Here is a 15,381-nt window from a genome sequence, read left to right as displayed (position 1 = left end):
TCTTGCAGCCTGCCCGGCGGGGACGTTCAAGGCCAGCCAGGGCGCGGGGGTCTGCGTGCCATGCCCTTCCAACAGCCGCTCCACTGCCGAGGCCTCACCGGTCTGCATGTGCCGCAATGGCTACTACCGGGCGGATTTCGACCTGCCATCAGCTGCTTGCACCAGTGAGTAACAGATTAGGGTTGGCAAGGGGGCTGCAGGGTCTTGCTCCCCTCTGCTGCTGGGGAAGCGGCAGGGATAAAGTCTCAACCCATGAGCTTTTTCATCTTATTTTCTCCTCCGTCCTGCTGTGGAGGTGAGCGAGAGAGCAGCTAGGTGGGCGTCTGGCAGCCAGCCGAGGTCAACCCACCACAAGGGTTTAGCTTTGTGGAGGGCTGGGGTACCCATACTGAATACTGATCCCTCTCTGCCTGACACAGCACCTCCTCCATGTGCTATAGAAACGCTCCTTGCACCGATGCAAGTCCCTTCACCGCCACGCCGGCATAAGTAGATGATGTCTCGTCACCCTTTGCTCTGCTTTCCTGGGACACCACCATGGCACACACCAAATGATGAGCGATGGGATGGCCCTGCAACCCGCCTCTCTGGCAACTGTTTGAATTGCAGTGGCGGTGATGGCAGGGAGATAGTCCCCAGGATAAATTAGAATTTAAAGTTATCTGCTGTTGCTGTCTTGTTCATAGTCTTGCAGATGGAGTATTTTTTTATTGGGGGAAAGGGTGCGTTAAGCATTTGTATTCAGTGTGGCGTTGCGTGCGATGCATCACTGCTCGGCTGTCTGCCCAAACTGCCTGGGATGGCAGCAGCGGCCTCAAACCTGTCTTTTGGTGAGAAAAGACCCCAGGAGAGAAGAAAGAGCTGCTGTGCTCTACAGCCCACTGGGAACGTGAGTCTCAACCTCAACTCCCTCTGCAAAATATGCTCCAGGCCCTTGAATCAGCCCATCAAGGAGCTTTAGTACAAGGATGCTCTGGACCCGTAGTGCTGGGGAGTGCCCAAAATGCACGTCGGAAACGAGGAAAGGATTTGCATGTTTTGCTGGATCACTTGAGCTGTCAGAGCGAAGGTAGTCGGCAGGTAGCACAACTGCAGATAAATCTATATATCTTTATTATGTCTCGTTACATAGCTGATTTACAGTATTGTTGCGCTATAGGAATACAGTATAAAAAAGTCCATTTGCTGATTTTTATTTCTTCTCATTGACAATTTTACAATGCTCTAATTTGAGATGCCAGCTGTTCACTGACAAAGTTTCTCCATGTCAGAGGAGTAAATAACAGCATGGAGCTGTGGGTGCTGCCCTGGACCAGAGTCCTTCCCAAGGGCGATGCCTGCAAGTGTGGTTCCTGCTCCGTACCCCTGGCAGGGGAGGGAAGGGGCTGCAATTAAAGGGGGGGGGGAATTTGGGGAGACAGTGGTTTGCCTCTGGGCCAGGGAAGAAAGATGGTTTTCTCCCTTTTTCTTGAAAAAAAACTTGAAAAGATATTGTCTGCTTAAGGTACAAAGAGGGGGATTGGATTAAGGTTCCCGAGACAGGTTGCAGCTTTTTGGGGGTAACTTGCTATTTATTGATCCTTCTCCCCAGCCTTTGCGAATCCTCCGGTCTGGTTCCCCCCGGGGGAACTGATGTCCTTCCCCCTGCTCCTGCCCCTGTCGTGTCCCTTACCACCCCTCCTGTAAAACCCCTTTGACATCTTCACTCCTTGCTAATGGGATTTCGGGGGACCCCCACGATGGGACATCTGTGGTGCCTCGAGTCCACGAAAGCCCTTTCCAGCAAGGATGCTGCACTGGCGACTGCTCCCTGACATGTGCGTTTACTCCGCTAAAGGGGAAAAGAATTAAAGGGAACAGAATTATTAATTTTAATTTTTTTTTTAAAGGCTGTCATTTTTCTAGGCATTTTAACAAAATGCTTTCATCTGTGGTATCGGCAGCAAAGGCTGAGAGGGGCTCCCAAAGTGCCTGCCTGGGTGCAATTAAGGGAGCAGGGGGAGAGGGCAGCGCAGGCAGGGAGCTGGGCAGGGGTGGCCACCCACGGCCCCCCGGGCTGGCCGGGAAGGGGCACGGCCCCCCGGGCTGGCTGGCAGCGGTGGCCGGAGCAGGGTGTCAGCTGGAGGTCCTCCACACGGGGTAACCTCTCCAGCCCACCAGCCACGTCACCCCTGTGCTGATGAAGCCACCTCTGCGCATCCCATCCCCGTCCAATAATGGGGCTAATTTATCTGCAGCCACTATGTTCCCCAGGACACACATGTGGAGGGCTCCCCCGGGATGGTTTTCCCCAAGATGGAGCATGCTTCGCTCTCTTAACCTTTCCTCACAGGTCAAGTCCTCCATCATTTTTATTGCTCCCCCCCATTGTGGCAAAGTCCTTTTCCTTCCCCAGAAGCGCAGTGCTGAGCCCTGCCAGCACGAGTAATTAATCACTTTCCTTATTTAATATAACCCAGCAGCCAGATTTTGTGGTTTTGGCTGCGGAGCCATCCTGGCTAACCCCAAATCCTTCCCCAGACCTGGGCAGACATATGTTTGTGCCTTGATGATGCTCTCCCACCTGGATTCCTCCTGAATCGCTCCCTATTGACTTCGGCCCGGTTCCGGCAGCGTGTGTAATCAGAGCCATGTTCAATTCCCATCCTCCGAAGCATTTGCAATGGCTCCCAGCAGGTTTGATCAATGCAATTTTGATCTCTTGGCCAACATCTGAGCTGCTCACAAAACAGCGAGCGGTGCCAGGCATGGAGGAGAGCCTTCCTCTGTGCTGTTAAATACCCAGGCTCCCAACTTGAGATATTGAACCGTTAATAACCACTTTCCATTTTTGACTCTCTTTTCGCCTGCTGCTCCTCCGTTTCTCCGTGGTGCTGGCTAAGTGGCGTTTCTCTCGCTGTGATAATCTGTTTGAGGTGCTTCTCCATGTGAGCACTGGAGCTATCTCGGCATCTCTGATCATTAAAATGGGTCCATCTTTCCAGATGGATCTGCATGTGCTCTGCATGGGGGGTTTTTTGGAGACTAAGTGTGTTTGTGGCATGGGAGTCCCCATCCCCAACCATGAAACCTCTCTCTGTGGCCGGCCATGTGGGTGGTCGGTGTTGCCGATGGGGAAAGCCTGACCCTGAATCGGGCAAAGCCACGGAGACCGAATCCCTCCTGAGCCAGGAGGTGATGGGTAGACCAGAAGACAGAGCTGTGGGGTGTTATTCTCTGTGCTGGAGCCCCTCGGGGCTCCCGCTGAGCCCCGGTAGGGCTGAGCATAACGCTTTGGGCAAGGGCCTGTCTCAAGTGCTCTCCTTACCCTCAGGTGTCCCATCTGGCCCCCGCAATGTCATCTCCATCGTTAATGAGACGTCCATTATCCTGGAGTGGCACCCACCACGAGAGACGGGTGGTCGGGATGATGTCACCTACAACATTGTCTGCAAGAAGTGCCGGTCGGACCGACGCGCCTGTTCCCGCTGTGACGACAACGTGGACTTTGTCCCCCGGCAGCTGGGGCTGACGGAGACCCGGGTCTTCATTAGCAACCTGTGGGCACACACGCCTTACACCTTCGAGATCCAGGCTGTCAATGGGGTTTCCAACAAGAGCCCCTTCCCACCGCAGCATGTCTCCGTCAACATCACTACCAACCAAGCCGGTGAGTCCTGGGATGGTGCGGTGTCAGGGGTTTTAAGCCATACACTATGAGTTGCAAGATCTGAGTCCGAAGGAAAAAGCTCCTGGGGTGTGAGTGGTGTGTGACGGGTGCAGTAAACCTTCACCCAGCCCTGCGGGAAAGGCAGCAAGTGGGGAAAAAGGCCAGGAAAAGAAGGAGGAAGAAGGATGGGAGAGGTGGAGGGGGTGCCTGCGCCCTGGGCAAAGCGAGAGCTGGGTTGTGGGAGGGAAGGGAGTGAGGACTGATATCTGCTTTTTAACCCCCTCTAGATTGCTTGGGGATGAAATGACATCGCCATTTCCCCCCTTTTCCCAGGTGGGAGCAGGGAGATGGGGTGAACCCAGCCTCGAAATGCAGCCTGGCTGCAGCACGGGGGGAAGCAGCATCCCAGGGCTGAATTCAGGCTCCGTCTCCTCTGGCACATCCCTCTTCCATCATTTTCCTCTTGTCCCCTTTTCCAGGCTCTCCTGCCCCTTTCCCTCCCTCTTCCCGATCAGGTGTCAGGAGCTGAACAAACAGCTCTGGGCCAAACTGGGATGCTGACAGGGTGGGTGTGCAGATGGCAAGGGGGGACCCAGTCCCAGGCTGCAATGAGGAGCACAAGGAGCCAAAGGGATGGAAACCCGTCTGCTTTGGGCAGAGAAAGGGGATGGTAATTTCTGCTTTGTGTCGAGTGTGTAATGCAGGCAGCCTTCGCCAACCTGCTCCCTCAGGACAGCATGAGACTGAAACCTGGCATAAATATTTCAGTCTCCCAGCTCCGGGGAATACAAATCTATGCTTGTGCCTGGCTGGCATCACTGTCTCCTGAACCACGTGCGATCAAACCTGCCTCTGGTCTCCAAGCTTTTCTCCTGGGGTGGGATTTTTGGGGTGTTTCTTTGCTTGTCTCTCACTCTCAGGCTGCCTGGGAGCTGGGGACAGCCAGGGCTCCCACGTCCATCTGTCCGTACCCCACCGCCCCCTGTTTGTCTTGCAAAGGCTGAATATTAACGTGGAAGTGCTCCCCCGTTGCAGGATGGGCTGCGGGGTAACCTAATGGAAATGCATCAGGTGTGTCAAGGGCAGGATCGGTGCTGTACCTCTAAAATCCCTTTGGCTTTGCAGTGAGTTTTTCTACCCCCTAGCCCCGCATGGGGCTGGATTTGGGCTGGTTAGTGCATCTCACCCCGCAGGGCTGCCCCCAGCCCCATCCGCCTGCATGCTGCTATCCATGCTAACGGGGCATGGAATGCAGCAATTAACAAAACCGCAATCAAGCTAAGTGTTTAATTTCATCCCATGAGCATCTTCTCAGAGTGGATGTGGAGAGATTAAAAAAAAAAAAACCCACGGGATTAAATACACCAGATAAAGAAAGGTGGTGTCGGACTATCAACGTGTCCCAGTGCCGCCGCATGGAGAGGGGCTCCTGCCACCCCCAGATTCCCTCTGCGGCACGATCCTGCACGCCGAGCCGGTCATGCAGAGGTCAGCTCTGCCCCGGATCCATGGGGAGGAGGCATTTTCCCTGCCCAGCGCTGCCTGCACTGGATAGGGAGCTGACCCTGCGAGCAGGTCATGCCAGTGCTGCTTTGGGTGTGGAGAGACTTGGGTACCTTTCTTGGAGACTTTTGGTAGGATTAAGTGCAGGATCAGGGCTGTATTGGCTGGCTCTGGCCCTTTCAAGTATAACTTGGAGGGCAAAAAGCCTTTGGAAAAGTGGTTCCTGGCTAATTTAGCGGCCAGGTGTCCTTGATGGTGGAAGGATGGTGTTGCTGCTGCTGGGGATGCTCAGCTCTGGGGATGCTCAGCTCCGGGGATGCTCGGCTCCAGGATGCTCAGCTCCAGGGATGCTCAGCTCCGGGATGCTTGGCTCTGGGCATGCTTGGCTCTGGGGATGCTCAGCTCCGGGGATGCTCGGCTCTGGGGGTGGTCGGCTATGCTCGGCTCCCTGGCAGGCGCAGAGCAGCCCCGGGATTGCTCCAGTGCATGTGGAGAGCTGGGCAGGGAGCAGTGGCAGTGGGGACAATGTGCCTGAAAGGAACCAGCTCGCTTAGCTCCAGTCTGGTGTGTGAACTGAAATACTATGGGCAGCTTTGCAGAACAACATGGTGTGTGGCGTGGCCGGCAAGACTGATTAGAAACGCATGGCAGGGAGGGAAGGGGGTCGGACAAACCACGCCAGGCTTGCACCCGATGCCGACTGCATGCTCTGCCAGTGCCGAGCATCTTGCTTTCTCCGGGGGTGCTGTGGCAAGATGCCTGGGACCCCTGTGGTTTGCTGCCTGGGAGGTCTTGGGGGCTGCAGGGATGGAGGTGCTGCCTTTCAGGCACCCTTGCGCCATGGCCCCGGGGCAGGCGAGGGGCTGAAAGATGGTTTGAGACTGTTCTGCAAGTGTTTGGGCTTCAGAAATAAAACTTCCGGGAGAAGCACATTTGGGTGCTGAGGATGAGCATCCTCAGAGAGCCCCAAGAGTGGACCCAGCAGCTCCTCCAGGCCAGGGCTGAGCCAAAGCCATGCTACAGGCTCCAGCACCTTGGGGTCCCCTTGCTGGGCTGGGGTGTCCCTGGCTTTTCCGTCATCATCCTCAGGGTGGGCAGAGTTTTGCTCCTACATCCTATTACTGACAGCACCTGGGGTCGCAGCCATGATGTAGGCTCCTGTGGTGCTGGCTCCTCCAGAGATGCTGTTACAGCAAAAGACGGCAAGCAGAGCTGGGGATCGTCTTCAAGCCTTGGTTTGTCCCTGCTGGGGAGAGCTTTGCTGTCTTTGCCCCTCTGTGGGAGACATCCTTGGAGCAAGCAATCCCAGGGAGAAGGAACACCGAGGATTTCTAAGCCCCTAATTAAAAAGAATAATTGGTTTAAATACCAGAATTCCCTTGCCAGCTCACTGCTTTGGCTCCGTGTAAGCTGCTGGGATGCTGCTCTTCCCACTGCTAATGCGTGAGCTTGTCCCATGGGGCGAACAACCGCAGGCATGGGGGATTTGGGATGCTCCATGTGCCCAGGAGATTTTCCCCCTCCCCAAGGCCGGTGGTCCTACCCCTCTCCATTGATTTTCCCTCCCTCCCCGCTTCCTTGGCAGCACCCTCCACCGTCCCCATCATGCACCAGGTGAGCGCCACGATGAGGAGCATCACACTTTCCTGGCCTCAGCCCGAGCAGCCCAATGGCATCATCCTGGACTACGAGATCCGCTACTACGAGAAGGTGAGCCGCATCTGCACGCCCGACATCAGCAGCACCGTGGGCTCCAGGCCGGCAGCGGTAAGCTCAGGTGGAAACCTCGTGACCGAGGGTGGGCTGGGGCCACACGGAGCTTCATACCACGCTGCCGGGAGGCTGCTCAGGTCCTGAGCTTTCTGGGAGAGGGGGAACATGGACAAGCTCTGAATCAGGCTCTTTGCTGGGAAGGGTCCAGGTGGTGGGACGGGTGCCTGGTCACCCATGCTGGCTCCGGAGGCTGGGAGCGATGTGCAACCACAGGAAAGGAAGCGATGTTGCGGCTGCAGATGCTAATTCCTCCCCCACGGGCAGCAGTGCCTGTTGCTGCCTTGGCTCTGGTATCTGCTAGGGTAAGCAGGGACCCAGAGTGTGGGGACAGCGTCAGGAGGAAAGGAGGGGGACGGCGAGTACCGGCGAAGGTTATCAGGTTGTCCCTGTCCCGGGTCACTGCCTGCCGCCAGGTCCTTTCACTGGCAGCCATCCTTCCTCACAGGGGACACGCTCTCGACCCTTGCGGTGAACTGTGCCGAGCCCAAGCTGTTCCATCCCTCCCACATCTTGCCAGCTTTAATGAATTCCTCTAAATGTGAATAATTAGATGATTTCACCAGCGACCCCTTTATGGCAAATCACTGGGGAATTTTGCAAAAAATGAGATTTGAGTCGCCCAGTGTCTCCACCAAGGTTTAGCACAAGGACCCCTGCCAGCAGAGCAGGGACTGTAGAGGCTAGGGCTCTAGGCAAAGGCAAGTTGCCCTTGAACCCCCTCGAGCAGGGTCATGTAGGGCATATTACGGTGTTTCCATAACTGCATGACGTTTCTGAAATGTGCAGGAACATCAGTGGTTTGAAGATGAGGACTTCGCTACTCATGAGTGTTTTTGCTCTGGATGCTCTTATTGTTTCCCCCCCTTGCTCCATGCTCTTCGCTACGGTGGGACCAGGGGGCTGCCGGGGAAGCATATGCTGCGGGGACCTCCCCAGCTCCCTGGAGGCCAGGCAGAGCTTGTGGCTCTGGCTTCTGTGGGATCCTCCATGTCAGGGATTGAGGGCAACCAGGAGGGTCCAAGCCACCGGCGCTTGTCCTCCTGGAGCAGAGCCAGGGCCACCACTTTATCCGGCTGCAGATAAACCTCATCCCTGCCATCAATGGGGATGGGTGGGCTGCAGAGTACATTGTCCCCACCACTGATGGTCTCTCTTGGCTGTGCCCACAGGACCACAACGAGTACAACTCCTCCATGGCCCGCAGCCAGACCAACACGGCCAGGATTGAGGGGCTGCGACCCGGCATGGTGTACGTGGTGCAGGTGCGAGCCCGCACCGTGGCTGGCTACGGCAAGTACAGCGGGAAGATGTGCTTCCAGACCCTGACGGACGGTGAGTCCGGGAGGTGGGGACAGGGAGGCAAAGGGGGTGGTTGTCCTTCCAGTGACAGCTTCGGGCTCTAATTGGATTAAACGAACTTGTCTCTGCAAACCTCTCTCCCAGCGGGCAGCATGGCAAAAGCCAGGTGATTTACAGCGATGTCTTATTAATCGCCAGCTGGAGAAGTAATCTGCTTTAAATCTCATAGCTCTGTTTTCTCCCCTGCTATTTAGCTGCAGTTTTGTCTTTCCTGCCTCTGACCATGGTGGCAGAGCCCCCCTGCCACCGGCTGTGAGTCCAGCACGGCAGGGTGGGGAGCAGCAGAGGGTTGTAGACCCCCGGAGGAAGAACTCCTGGGATGCCTTCCAGGGATGCTCTCCTGGGGTGCTCAGAGCTGCATCTGAGCTATCAGGACAAAGCTGGAAGGGTCAGACCCATCACTGAAAGCTGATTTCCCACCCTGAGGTGGTGTGTCGAAGGGAAAGGGCCAGCTCACGACCTTCATGGCTTCTTCTGGCGTCCTTGCCAGAGTTGTGCTGTTGTTCTTCTGGTCCCAGCCCTTCCCTGCACCCACAAACACTAGATCCCTTTAGAGACTAATAACTCATGAGAGGGTTTTTCATTAATCCCAGCTTCAGGACTAATCCAGAAGTCAGTGAGTGAAGCAAGGCTCCTTTCATGGTCCTCCTACCCCTGGGGCAGCTGAAGTCCCTGCAGAGACCCCCTTTCCTGCCGCTGCTGGTGTGGTTCCTGCTCCGCTTAAGTGACACCCATGGGTCCCAGTCCTGCTGTCTGTCTTTCCTAAAACTTTTCTTCTTTCCTAAAACCAAGTTGCCCTGTGCTTGCACTCATGTCGAGTGCCAGCCAGGGCGGGAAGAGGAAAACCATGCAGGGCGACCAAAGGGGAGAAAATGGTAATAAACCCCCCCAATGCCTTGAATATTCAGGATTAGAGAAGCGAGAAGAAAAATCCTGCCTCAAATAAGCAATTAATTGAAATTTAATAAGAATGGATAGTGTAGATTATTAAATAATAATTGATTGTTAGATGAGAATTTCTCAGGATTTAAGCGGTGTGCAAGAGAGAAATCTAGTTGCTAATAATTAACCGCAGAGTAGAAAAATACAGATAAAAGGGTGCTAAATGCTTTCTTTTGGAGTCAATTTTATTTTAACCATTGCTTGTGGCTGCTGGCACAGCCTGGCACACCCTGCTGGGGGTGGTTGGAGACAGGGGTGTTTCTGGAGGACTGCAGAAGCCCCCAGGAGTGTGGGGTCTGCTGGATACTGCCCACTGTGGGTACCCACACCGCTCTAACAGGGCAGGGCAGGAGAAGGGGAAGATGGGGGGAGACACATGGCTTTCTTGGGGTTCCTCCAGGCATGTCCAGTCCTCCATGTGCCACCTCGGCTTTCACCCCAGCCTGCTGCTGAAGGACGCAGGGGGTGGCCGAGGGGATGCAGGGGGTTTGAGGGCTGCTTGGTGTGGAAGGGATGCTGTGGTTGTGGTTGCCGTGGCTCTGCAGAAGGAGTTGGCTCATGCCATCCATTGAGATGTAAAAACCTACAAGCAGAGCTGCAGTGAAGGTGCTCGGATTCTCCTGGGCCTCCCTCTCAAGGTTAACCCTTGCATGGTGGACTCTCTGGTGTCTAATATGGGTGAACTCGTGCAGCCTTCCCCGGCTGGTTTGCTTATTGATGGGGTCTTTTCTCTTCCTCCTTTCCTGCAACTTGTAGGAACTTTGTGTCTGTGAGACCCCGTGTTAAATTTGGTCAAAATGGCCAACAGGTTTAAATTTATTGAGGGAAGAGAAACCCCAGAGGCATGGAAAAAGCCACCTTGTGAACCTCATCTCTTCAGGAAACTGGGCCCACGCACATTGGCTTGACTTCATTCCCAGGACCTTCTCTTCCATATTTTTAACCCGAAGTATGTGTAAGCCAAGTGTGACAATCCTTCCCTGTGCAACGCAGCACCGGCTCATCACCTGCCTCAACCAACGCTCCTGCCTGGATCCCCCTTGTCCCACCACCCTCCCATGGGAGCAGCACCCATGGAATCAGAGGGGGCGTTATGGGACCCCTTCCTAGGATGCTGCTCTTCCTCCATGAGCGTGCAAGGGAGAATTCATCCCAACCCTCTTCTCTTGCAGATGACTACAAGTCAGAGCTGAGAGAGCAGCTGCCTTTGATTGCGGGGTCTGCAGCGGCTGGGGTGGTCTTCATTGTCTCGCTGGTGGCCATTTCCATTGTCTGCAGCAGGTGGGTCCTTGTGGGATGCTGCCTACCTGGAAGGTGGAGGCGATGGGATGCAGCTGGGAGAGATTTGGGGTAGGAGGGGAGGGATGGGGACAGAGCGCTGAGCTGCCACTGTTTGCTGAGTGTTGCTGGCAGGGGAGCGGTTTGGGGCCATTGCCAGCCGCTCATCCCTCAAGCCCGGCTGTTTTCTCCCCTTTTCTCCCAGGAAGCGCGCCTACAGCAAGGAGGCAGTGTACAGCGATAAATTACAGCACTACAGCACTGGCCGAGGTAAGCAAGGAAAAGCGGGCAGGGAAACACTCTTAAACCTGCACCCGGCATGTGCCCCACTCACCCACCTTCGAATGTGCACGGTGGGGGGATGAAAGCCCCATGGGGTAGACAGAGAGGACAGTAGGGTGGGAGCAGAGATGTCCACAGCTGTGTGTCAGGCTGTCTGTGGGGGTTTTGCAGTGGTGCAGCATTGTGGGTGGGAAAAGAAGAGCAACAGGGGGGATTTGGGGAATGGGGATGGATTTGGGGGGACAGAGGGATGTAGGGGTCAGGGGGATGTAGGGGAACAAGGCATTGGGAGAGGATGCTGTGAAGACTCCCAAAGGAGGAAGGGAAGGAGAGCGGCAGTATGCGGAGGGGGGATGAGCTCCTGATCTCCTGCCACGGGCTCTGCCCGGGCCAGGATCAGTGCTGGGCTGCTCTTACCGCTAAAGGGACGCCGGATTTTGGGAGTGTGGCCAAGGAGTGGGGGCTGGTGGCTGGCATTGCTGCTGTCCTGGCTGCATGGCTGATGCTTGCCCTGCACCCCGCTCCAGGAAGTATGTGTGGCCAGTGACTGGGAAGGTTCAACTGGCTTTGGGCTGCTAATGGCCTTGGCAAACAACTAGGAGAACCTGAGCTTGACGGGCCTTTTCCTAAGACACCTTTGCAGTTTGTGGAGCTGTGCACCAGAATAAATTCAAGGCATCTGTTGTGTATAACATGTGCTCAGGTGCTCCTCCAGCTCCTGGTAAAGCAGCCAGTGGGCCATTGTGATCGCTGGAAATGATAATAAAGCAGCAAAGCAGTGGCTCCAGGGAGTGAGGCATTGCCACCCCGTGCCCACAGGCTCTGTGCCCCATCCCCACAGGACGTAAATCCCATTTACACTCTCCTAGAGATGCCTCCCAGGTGCATTTTGCTGCCTTGCAGGAAGAAACCGTCCCTGGGTCCTGGGCACCGGCTTAGGGAAAAGGGGTGGTGGCAGGGTGCAGGGATGGGTGAAGGATGGCAGGGGAAGCGGGGAGCAGGATGGATGACCAGAGGGGAGGGATGGATATGGAGCAATCAGCCTGGCAGAGAAAATGGGAGGGCTGGCAGGAAAGGAAAGGGTTTGGAGGCAGCCGGGAGAGCCCAGCCAAGCCGGCAACAGCACGCTAGATCTCTTTTGACCTTCTCAGCTTCATACCAAACCCGCCCAATGTGATGGTGGGGCTGGGAGGGGCCGTAAACCTCCCGGCAAACAATAAACTGTTTTCCAAACGTCACCGGGTGATACTTAAATACAATGGACCTGTGCTTTTCCTCCCTCTTTTCTTTGCGTTTCTGCACCGTGGGTGCTGGGGGAAGATTTAATTGATGCTTGATGGCTAAACCCACGTTGGGCTGCAGATGGACTTATTTTTCCCATTTTCCCCCTGTTTTGAAACATTCCCCACCCCACGTGCATCCCTAGCTCGCCCCAAGCACCTCAAAACCCAGGGTGTTCAAACCAGGTAGGAAAGCAGTGAAGTGGGTGTCTGTGTTTAGTTTTTAAAGCTGGGCGATGTGAGGGTTGGTGCCTGAAAGCTGGGGGTGCCGGGGCTCCCAGACGCGCAGCAAAACCCTTTCAAGGTTAGCGAGCCTCCAGGCGCTCGGTTATTGCAGACGCTGGAGCAAAACAGGTGGGAAATTTGTGGCGAGCGACTAATGGAGTAACGAGTGCATCCGCCGGAACAAATCACCTGTGTGTTTAGTGGCATGGCAATTACAGCCTCCCTGGCGCAGCTCCGCCATCCCTCCCATGAGCCCCCCGGGGATCACCGGCTGCCTGCTGCTGGCAAGGACTTCCCTGGGTGGGTTTTGGGGTGAGATGGGGTCTCTCATGGTTGTAATTTCTCATGCTTTATCTCTGCCACTGCTTTGCCAGGAGCTTTGAGATAGGGGAAATAGGGAAAGTGTCCTGTTGAAGTGGCAGCGATTCATCAGGCAAGGGTTTTTCTATGTCCCAATGATATTTATTCCCAAGGAAAAATGATGTCGGAAGGAATCTAACGCTGGAGTCAGGGTCGCAGTGCAGAGCACTTCAACTTTCGAAGAGTGATAAAAAGTTTGCCATCATCTGCAGTAGTGATAAATGGCCTAATCCAGTTTCTAGGAGTATCGGGGCGATTTTAAGAGCACAAAGCTCTCTTTGCAGGTAGGCTTAGCATGGGTTGCCTTTGATGTTGTGCTCTGGTACCTGGCATTTTGCCCAGCTTTTGCCAGAGTGGCGATGATGAGCCGGTGGCTGAGGTTTGCAGGATGAGTAATGGGTTTAGGTGCCCTAATCCCACTCATTCGGATGGGATGGAGATTAGGGGAGAGCTGAACCCGGTGTTTACTGAGCGCACAGGCAGACCCTAGGGCACATCAGAGGGTGTTTGAAAACCAGCCTGTGTTGACAGTGGGCAGGAAACTTCAGCATTATTGTCTCCTTTATTTCTTCAATATTTTGATCAGTGAGTCAGTCTCGGTTACGATCCTGTAAATCCCTTTGTAATCCTGGCTGAAGCATCAGCTGCTCTTGTAAAAAAATTTATGGGGCAGTTAAAGTGTATGAGACAGAGCTGTAAAGGGATTTATGAACTGGGAGATGCACAGATGGCTTCATTGCAGCCTTCCCCACCCGCCTTCGAGGCACAGAGCTTTTGCCCCAAATGCCCCTTTTGGGGATGAGGATGCTCCTTCCTGGTCTCTCCCCAGCTCTGGGTGCCCTGCAAGTGATTCTCCCTTGGCGGCTGTTTTGCACCAGCAGTGCCCCGCTGCGAGGCTTTCGTGCCTCCTCCTGAATTACTTGCTGGCAAACTTGCAAAGCAGCCAGGAGCCGATTTAGATTCCCGTCGCGGAGCTGCGCAGAGGCAATGCTGCGGTCCATGTGGTCGTCTGCGTGTCAGCTCTAGAAAGGCCCCTGGAAGCGCCAGCGCAACGGGATCGCGGCCCTTGGTGAGGTCCTTAACAGCATAATCAAATGCCGTTAATCACCGTAACACCAAGGTACCTTGGGGAGGAGGACCGGCAGTGATGTCCATCCTGGTCTCCTCCAGAGATGACCTTGAGGGGGCTGCTACACCATCCCTGGTCCCCTTTTTGGGTGAGCAATGGCACGGGAGGCTGAACCCCCAAAGGGGCACTGCAGCCCTCTCTGGGTCCCCTGTGGGGACCGCAGTATAACACTGGTGTCCTGCTGAGCCCTGGGGACTGTGGTGGCCACGCTCTGCCCCGTGGCCGTGCCCCCCGGCAGCTCTGCAAGCCCCAGGGCATCCAAACATGAAGTCTGCAAACCCCATATGGGGAATTTGGGGGCCTGTTTTGGTTTTTCCCCCATTTGAAAAGGGCAGGAGCCCGCTTGCTGGATCTCCCTGTGGTGCAGCCGGATCCTGCTGCCGCACATTGCCCCCATGCAAGGGACTGCACACTTGTCACAGAGGCCGGCCAAGCTGTATTTTATGGCTCCATGCAGGTTGTTGATTATAATTGCTGCACTCTGTCAATTTAGTAGCCGCCACAAAGCTATCAGAGGCCTTTTTGGGTAAATAAATATTTCTTCACTAATGCATGGAGCCTCGTAAAGCCCTCACCATAAAGCCAGCTAATTGTAGTTCAGGTCTGTAACTGCTCCCCATCGCCGGGGAGGAGGAAGAGGAAGGATAATGGTGGAGGAGCGGAGGGCAGAGAGGGAGAGGAGGAGATGTAGGGGAGGGTTGGGTGGAGCAGGGGGACCGAAGAGGACGATAACGGTCTATGGAGGTGGTACAGCTGAGCACAGCGATAGAAGCCATCTTAACGGGCATACGGAGGGCATAAGGACACAGGGGTCTCCAGTTCTTGGCCATGGCACAACTGCTCTTCGTTTCTTTCCCTTTTGCTGTTGCTCCCATGTTTCCTGCAACAAGGGTCTCCAGGGATGAAGATCTACATTGATCCCTTCACTTATGAGGACCCCAATGAGGCGGTCCGAGAGTTTGCCAAGGAGATCGATGTATCCTTTGTGAAGATTGAAGAAGTCATTGGAGCAGGTGGGTCTTGCTGTCCCCTGCCACCTGTCCCTTCCTGTCCTCTCTGCTGCTCCTGTGTGGCCAGACACCCACCTGGAGCAATTTTCTGGGGATGCACATGTGGTCCTTCACTGGGAAACCCTCAAGGAAGCCTCGAGACATCAGGCTTTTCTGGGTTTGTGGTGGGTTAGGGCAGACACGAGGTTGGTTTCTGCTTTCAAAGTTCTTTTGAGGTGGCAAAGACTCTATGAACGTATTCGCTGAGTGACTGCGGGGCCTCTTGGGATTTCCTACTTGGCTTTTCCATGAGATAACAAGAAAAAGCCATATCTCGCTCTCGTCTGTGCCATATTCCCATACATATGTATATATACACACACGTGCACTTATCTGTATGTCATCTGTGCTGCTTTTATTGCCATTTTTAAATAACTGTGTCATACTTGTAGAAGAGAAAGTGAGAAGCTGGGGGGGGGAAGCTGCAAAGAAGCAACGAGCTAGTTCGGTCGGGATCAAGTTCAGCGATGTATCAGCTGCCCTTTGCTGCTCATCGAGGCAAAGTAGCTGCAAAGCTGGCTTAAATGTAATCCCTCCACAGGCAAATTTTGC

The 15,381-nt window shown here is 54.8% G+C and overlaps 1 protein-coding gene across 1 annotated transcript in view; it reads left to right on the top strand.

The window, feature by feature from the left end:
• Positions 1–15,381, top strand: part of EPHB1 (EPH receptor B1) — a 48,943-nt gene that overhangs the window by 27,778 nt on the left and 5,784 nt on the right. The window contains exons 3-9 of the mRNA XM_009323982.1: positions 9–164; positions 3,314–3,649; positions 6,738–6,919; positions 8,095–8,257; positions 10,399–10,507; positions 10,710–10,774; positions 14,671–14,793. Of these exons, the coding sequence (XP_009322257.1) occupies positions 9–164; positions 3,314–3,649; positions 6,738–6,919; positions 8,095–8,257; positions 10,399–10,507; positions 10,710–10,774; positions 14,671–14,793 (1,134 nt within the window). The remainder of the gene's footprint in view (positions 1–8; positions 165–3,313; positions 3,650–6,737; positions 6,920–8,094; positions 8,258–10,398; positions 10,508–10,709; positions 10,775–14,670; positions 14,794–15,381) is intronic.

Source organism: Pygoscelis adeliae, unplaced genomic scaffold (assembly GCF_000699105.1).
Source record: "Pygoscelis adeliae isolate BGI_AS28 unplaced genomic scaffold, ASM69910v1 Scaffold485, whole genome shotgun sequence".
In the NCBI taxonomy this organism is placed as follows: domain Eukaryota; kingdom Metazoa; phylum Chordata; class Aves; order Sphenisciformes; family Spheniscidae; genus Pygoscelis; species Pygoscelis adeliae.
The sequence above is the reverse complement of the archived record's forward strand: the minus strand, read 5'-3'. Positions and strand labels throughout refer to the sequence as shown.